This window comes from Loa loa, assembly GCF_000183805.2.
Source record: "Loa loa unplaced genomic scaffold supercont3.527, whole genome shotgun sequence".
NCBI classification, from domain to species: Eukaryota; Metazoa; Nematoda; class Chromadorea; order Rhabditida; family Onchocercidae; genus Loa; species Loa loa.
Genome location: NW_018108707.1, coordinates 17,865 through 24,884, shown reverse-complemented (window position 1 = coordinate 24,884; position 7,020 = coordinate 17,865). Strand labels below are relative to the sequence as shown.

At 30.7% G+C, this 7,020-nt stretch overlaps 1 protein-coding gene across 2 annotated transcripts; it reads left to right on the top strand.

Moving 5' to 3' along the window:
- Nucleotides 1-4,288, top strand: LOAG_11277 (the record flags this gene model as incomplete). 2 transcript variants are annotated; one of them, XM_020448326.1, is made up of 9 exons in its annotated part: nt 83-245; nt 445-899; nt 1,082-1,267; nt 1,391-1,573; nt 1,739-1,987; nt 2,268-2,387; nt 2,659-2,799; nt 2,990-3,148; nt 3,329-4,288. In XM_020448326.1, the coding sequence occupies 9 exons, from the start codon at nt 83-85 to the stop codon at nt 3,362-3,364; spliced, it is 1,692 nt and encodes a 563-aa protein (XP_020301519.1). In that variant the 3' UTR covers nt 3,365-4,288. The 2 variants fall into 2 exon arrangements, with proteins under 2 accessions (XP_020304766.1, XP_020301519.1); XM_020448327.1 differs by lacking the exon at nt 83-245 and adding an exon at nt 1-53 and having other exon boundaries at nt 2,990-4,288.
- Between the last annotated feature and the right edge of the window lie 2,732 nt (nt 4,289-7,020).

The window sequence follows — 7,020 nt, the reverse complement described above, 5'->3', positions numbered from 1 at the left end:
TGCTGCGGAATGTACGAAAATCGGCAGCATGTAAATTGAAAAATTTAGAAAAGGTGATTTTTTCTACTAAAATTCTGACATAATGGCTACAATAGATAAAATCACTGTTCCGGTCACATCATATTGTGATTGTGCTTTGAAACATGTTGGACATATTCCAGTGAGGCAAACTGGTTATGGCGGCCTTTGTTCTGGTGATTCGAGTAAACCAATCGAAATAGAAATATTAGCAAAATTATTTGATGGTTGAATCGTAATCTCTCACTAAGAGGTGCTTTGTACTGAATGTCCTTTTGGTCTTGGTGATTCTAAAAATAGGCTGGTACGATTGATCCAGACGGGAATGCATTTTAGATGAATATTTTTTAAGCTATGCCAAGGAGAATTTTTAACCGATTATTTATTTTCTATTATTTATTTATTTATTTATTATTTATTTTCTAGAATCTCGATCCCGGAGCCAAAGCAGGACCTCAAAAACGTCTTTAGCAGTTCTTCCACCGAGTAACAGTGATGCGCATTTGGAACAGCTTTGTCAAGAAGTAGTCATGAAGTTTAATGATTCTAAAGTAGCTTCCAAAAAGCAACTAAAAAAATTGTCAAACTTCGTTGCTGAGCTTCGTGAGCAGCATACTTCTACGCTGACAGTCTTAGAAATGCTGGAATCCATCGAAGTGAAAGTTAATAGTTTGCTTAGTATATCTAGCAGACCTCTGGATCGGCGGAAGCTGGATATTTGGCGCGCAAGTTTTGCTTCAATAAAAGCAAAACACTCGCGTCAAACGAGAAAACTTGGTAAAAGTGATCATCAGCAGCAGCATCAGAGCCCGAGAAAATCCAGAACTGGACCTCATCGGACGTTGACAGCGGCAATTAATTATGGATATCTTGATTCTTCGGTATGTTTATGTTCTTCCATAGTTTCGTTTTAATTATAGTGTTTAGTTGAGTACTTCCATTACGCAACATTTTATCCGAAAATTTACCGTTTTAGATATGAAAGTCTTTTCAACTTATAAAATACATTTAAATGTTTTTATTGTGGTTTTGCTTACCAGTGTTCAAAAATTTGCGGTTACAGATTCCAGTCGGTTCCTACGATCATGACAGTTTTTCGTTCCTTAGCGTAGCTGATGCTAATACCGATTGTGTGCGTTGCATATGTGGTACCACGGATGACGATGGACCTATGATACAGTGTGAAAAATGCAATTTTTGGCTTCACGAAGAATGTGTTTTCGATGAAAAACTATTTGATGAAGTTAAGGTAATGTTTCACTATGGTTTTAATATATACTGAGTGTTAAGATTGTAAACAGCTTTGGTTCTTACGATTTCATTCTCTCCTTACCATCAGTTTTTCTTAAACCTGATTTTATATTTACTTTAGGATTTTGTTTGTATCATGTGTGTCCGAAATGCTCAACGCACGTCAACGGCATCAATTCCATTGCGTATTCAGCCTGATTATAATTTCAAGAACTGTACTTATTATCGGACATTGGTGAATTCACGGCATTTGCAAGTGCGTCTCAGCGAAACGGTGTATGTACAGAAACTTGAAAACGACAATGTAAGGGGACTTATTAATTTTTAAAAAAAGTTGAATTTCTATTATTTGTTGTTTTGCAAAATGGACTAAAAAAAAAGAAAAAGTGTTATTTTATTTTATTTGTGCGGATTTTCAAGTGATTTAATTAAAACTTTCCAGCTTATCAATTCCACTTCTTGATTTTAGCATAAATTGATACTACGTCGACTGGTGGAATGCACGAAACGAAGTGGTCCCGTGGCAACTATAATTCCTGCTGAAATAGAAGATACTGATAGGGAATTTTGTCCAGTATCATTTCATCGTAAGAATGTTAGATGCTTCCGCATTGAGCGTCTTTTCTCGTTCGAAGGGCATAAATTCGTTTTTGGTTTTTATTACGCACGACCACATGAAGTCTATTGTGAACCGGGCAAATTATTCCACGAAAAAGAGGTGAATTTCTCTCCATATATTTGGTCGTATTGCAGTACTTATTGATGGTTGATATTATGTGTTGGACACTACTGTAAATCCTGCAATAACATAAGTGAAGATTTTTTCTGGATTTAAGATCAGTATTCCTGCTTAATAATAGTTAATTGTTTAATATTTTCGGCATTATTTTCAGTTCGAAATGTTGGAGTTAGCAACTTATGTGTAACTAATGAGTTTACTTGGCTGATGTTAGTATATCAAGTTCCATTATAAATCCTCTTGGGAAACTTCTTTTCAGCTTTTTGCTACCAATATGTATGATACACTTCCACTCGATGCAGTTGTTGGACGTTGTCTGGCTCTGGAATCAAGTATTTATTGTCTTGGAAGACCAAAACTGCCTCATTATGAAGAAGTGGTATGTTTCGTTCAGATTGATTTTGGTGCACAGATCAGTTAGTGGGAGAAGGGCATGAGCAGAGATTTTTATTTGCTGAGCTCAGTGGTTCTCTGTTAATTTAGTTGATTTGATGTTTTTCGATATCGAAAGGGTTTTTAATTAGTTTAAGCACTGAGTCCCAATATGATCAATTGTTATTGAGTACATCTGTATATATATATATATATATATATTAGTAAAATAAAAAATTTAATGCATATTTAATATTAAACGCTTGTTCTTTTTGCAGGATGTGTACTTTGTGGAATACCAAACAGGGAAAAATTCGAAGTTCGAAAAAATTCCTGCGAAAAACCAATACTATATTAATACCGATCCGCTCATTTTTTCACATTTCAAACAGAAATTGACAATTTCTAAAACATTTACGGTAATGGCTGGAATATTTTAGATTAATTTTAGATTTTGGCCAGCTTTAATTTTTATAGATCTACTGGCCTTCAATTCTGCTCCGCAATTTAATTTTTTATTAAAATATGTCTTACAAACGCAATTTTATTAGTTGTAGAGTATTGAAGAGATTTCTAAGTTGGTCGTATTAGAAATATTTCTAATTTTAGCCCTTCGTAATGGAACAAGATATGAAGAATTTTTCCCGTTTTAATGCTGCAGAACATAAGAACTCCGCAATTTCAAGAAGACGACAGCGAATGACTAATTTAGAAATAGTTCTACAACATTTGCCGATAACGGGAAAAAGTAGAGAATCACTTAAATCTGTAAGCTGTTCATCTGATAAATCTTCAAAGCAGAAACGACAACGTCAGTTGCGTCACTGATATTGATTTTTTTAGTCATAGGATGGTGGTATTCGTGGAAATTGACGTAATTTATGTAGTTTACAATCAATAGATCTATTTAGATAGTGTTATTTATATAAAGTGATAAGGAACTTTCAGCCTGTATTGTCCATCAAAACTTTTCCTGAAAAGTGAAATATCGGTTGAGGTCACTGAGTGACTTAGAAGGGACAGCTTGACGACTGGAATTTTTCTGTTCTGTTCCGATGTGCAACCATGCTCCATTATCTACTGATGCAGCTGCTTTGATTGTTGTATATATTTTCTGTAATTTGTGCATTTTTCTAATTTCCCATTCAAGTTTATTTTTAAAATAGGCAGCGACGCATTCGAATTTTTCGTGAAGTCATTGAGGGATTTAGGCATTAAGGAACCGTATAAAATGGTATTTTGTAGACATGATACAGTCATTTCATTCTTGATTCCGGGCTGCAAACTGCTGTGATATATAGCAATAAATTCTTAGATAATGCTATCTATAATGAAACTGTAATGAACAGATATCATTTATCTTATTCTTTTTAATAATGTGTAACATGAAGTAGTTGCATTATATGCAGCAAGCATATTTTCTTGCTTTATCTCCTATTTTTCTCTTTACTCTTTAGCATCCAGTATTTTCCGATTTTCTGTAATTTGATCATCAATTTGAACAAATTCAACCTTTGTAAAGTGTATAATATTTCATAATATTGTACAGGATTTTTCTTTTCGTCACCAAACAGTTGTGATATATTATTTTTGTGCTGTTGTTACAACATTTGTTTTTTTTTTTTTTCACTACTAACAGCAGCTTCAATTCTTGTCGTTTTTACGTTTCCGTATCATATTTTGCTGAAAAATATTTCAACAGTGCTCATACAATAGGGCTTTTGGTTTGCATATTACTGTTACAGTATTTGTTTAGTTTTAAGCCTTTATATGGCGCATTAGTAAGAAAAAAGAAGGAGAAAACTTATGTGCTTATAATTATCATTGACAGTGTTAAATTATCAACGGGACACATCATTATCTGTTTTCATCGTGTCTAAATTGACTAAGTACGGTTTGTTATGCAGTTTTTTTTTTCCATTTTCAAGTTTACTGTTATTTCTTTTCTTTTTCACAATTAATGAATAAATTATATATAAAACATGATGAATCATATATATAAAAGGTATCCCATATCTTTTACACTTAATATGTTATCACGATTGATAGCAATACCATTAAGACGGGAATTATAATATCAGATTTAATAACAGAGAACTAGTCTTACTTCGAGAATCGTTGTTCTTCACTTCACACCATTAACCATATGATGTTTGTCTCAGGTGTTTCACGTTGATTCCAATAACTACGTTTACAATCATTGTCATTGGAATGCTTATTAAGATGCACTGGATGAGATGCTACTTTTAAAATATGCAAATATCATTTTTCTGCTAAAAAATTTAACCACCTCTCTTTATTGGTCTTTCTCTGCTTTTCGTAGAGGGTTATATCTTTTTCTAACCTTATTTGTCATCCATTTTAAAATATAAAACATGCATCAGAAGGGAATTTATTCTTTTTAGGTAGAAGAATATAACCCCAACAGCCTAATGAATGAGGGTAGGACAAACTTATGGCTTCCTTTTGAAGGCTATTTCAAAAGATTAAATCTGTGCACACTTGTGTTCGAAATGCATTTGCTTTCAGTATTGCAAGATGATTTTGCTGAAACAAATTGGGGAAGGATCAGTCAGTGAATCCACTCGAAACACCTGGGAATTCCAGGATCTCAGGGTATATCAGAATTGTATATAAACTAGATTATTTGATGCAGATAATCCATCATGTAAACCTGGTGTATATTGTGGGTTAGGCCTAACAGCATAGGTCACTTTTTATTGTCAGAACAATACCTAGAAATAAATTAAATTCCAAACTTCAGTAATTCATTATTCAATCATTTGTATAGTTATTCCAAAATAACATTTCTTGATGTTTGGCATGTAGTTAGACGTGGACAGTAATACTGAATCTCTGGAATCTACTAGAATTGACACTGAAATTATCGTCATAAAACAATGGTGACACATGAGGTATGAGTGTGTACGAGATGGTATCATTATACGAGTGTATAGGAGATGGTACTATCATGTAAGTATATGCGAAATGGTACCATTATATTTCATGTTTCCAAAAACATGTTATCACTTTCTGGAGGATTCCTTTTGAACTATGATTGAAGTTTTATTCGTTACATTCATTATTGTATGAAATTTAACTTTAACAGTAGAGGTAATTAATATTAGGTAATTAGCTAATAATAACTAGTAGTAATTAGCTGATAATAACTAGCAGTAACTAACAATAGTTTAATTAATTGTTTGAAAATAACTTACTGCTAAATAGTTGGGAAGCAAAAATTTGGAATTAAGAGTCAATTTATTGATAATGTAGGAGAAGGATCTAACTATTTTTATGTTACATTGTTTATTGTTTATTTTGTTTGTCATATTATTGTTTATTGCTTATTTTGTTTATCATTGTTTGTCACATTATTGTTTATTGTTTATTTTGTCGAGCATTTGAATTTGTATTGTTGATAATACGATCGGTGATTTTTCTCTTTTTTTTTTGAATTGAATGTATAAATAAAAAAAAAATAAAAAGAGAAAAAAAAGGAAAGATAAAAGGAACAATCATTATATGCCGTAAAATCTTTTATATTGTATCAAAAAAAATTGTTGATCATAAAAAGCAAAAAAAAAAAAAATTGGGTTTACCATTGAAAAAAAGAGGAAAAATATTGTGATCTTTTTAAAAAAGTTCAGAAATTTCAGGGTCTCCTTTTTTTTTGTTTAATTAATTTACAGCTTAACTTGTATAGCTTAATTACTAATTACTCTCTTGGAGAAGTTTCTAATTTTAAAAAATTTAAAATTTAAAAAAATTAAAAAAAGGATAGTATAGGCCAATAATATTCAATTTTATAGTAACTATTTTTCAAACATATAAACTGCGGGAGGCTATAATGCTAATGGTTAAATTAAATATTACATGTATCGATCTTTTATTCATTTGATAAATAAATTTAAATTTGATTAATAAATACAGCAAAAATAATGAGGAGGAAGTTACTTCTCAGAGATGTTAAAGTGATTTTTGGAATGAACTGAATTGAAATTAAATTAGCTGAAAATTAAAAAACAATATAGCACCGAAAAACTAAAATGATTGGATACAATTACATGGCATGTTATAGGGAAATTTATTTCTTTAAGAATTTAAATGAAGCGAAAAAAATTGAAACAAAGTTTACAAATTTCAAAAATGGAAAATTGAAATAGAATTTGTAAATTTCAAAAATGAAATTCGTACATTCATTTTTGAGTGGTAGTTCCACGCATGAAATATGTCGAAGTTGAGGATTAAATTGATTTTGGAAAAATTTTAAAAATTAATTAAAGAAAACAGTTTTCGAAATGGAAAAACAGTTTTTTTTTTTTTAAAGAAAACAGTTTTCGAAATTAAAAATTGATTAAAGAAAACAGTTTTCGAAAAAAAAACGAAGAATTGGTTGAATTTTAATTCGATTATATTTTAATTATTTAATTTATTTTTGATTTATTGTTAAGGAAAGGAAGTGATTGGTTGATAAAAATTAAACAAGAAATCATTTATTTGATCTCTGTTGGTATGTTTACTGATTTTTTTATCTATAATTTTTTTTTTCTATTTTAAATTTTCTCATATAATATTGTAATTTGTGAGGAAAAATTTACAAAAATTATTTTTGAAAATTTTTCGAAATTATTTCAATC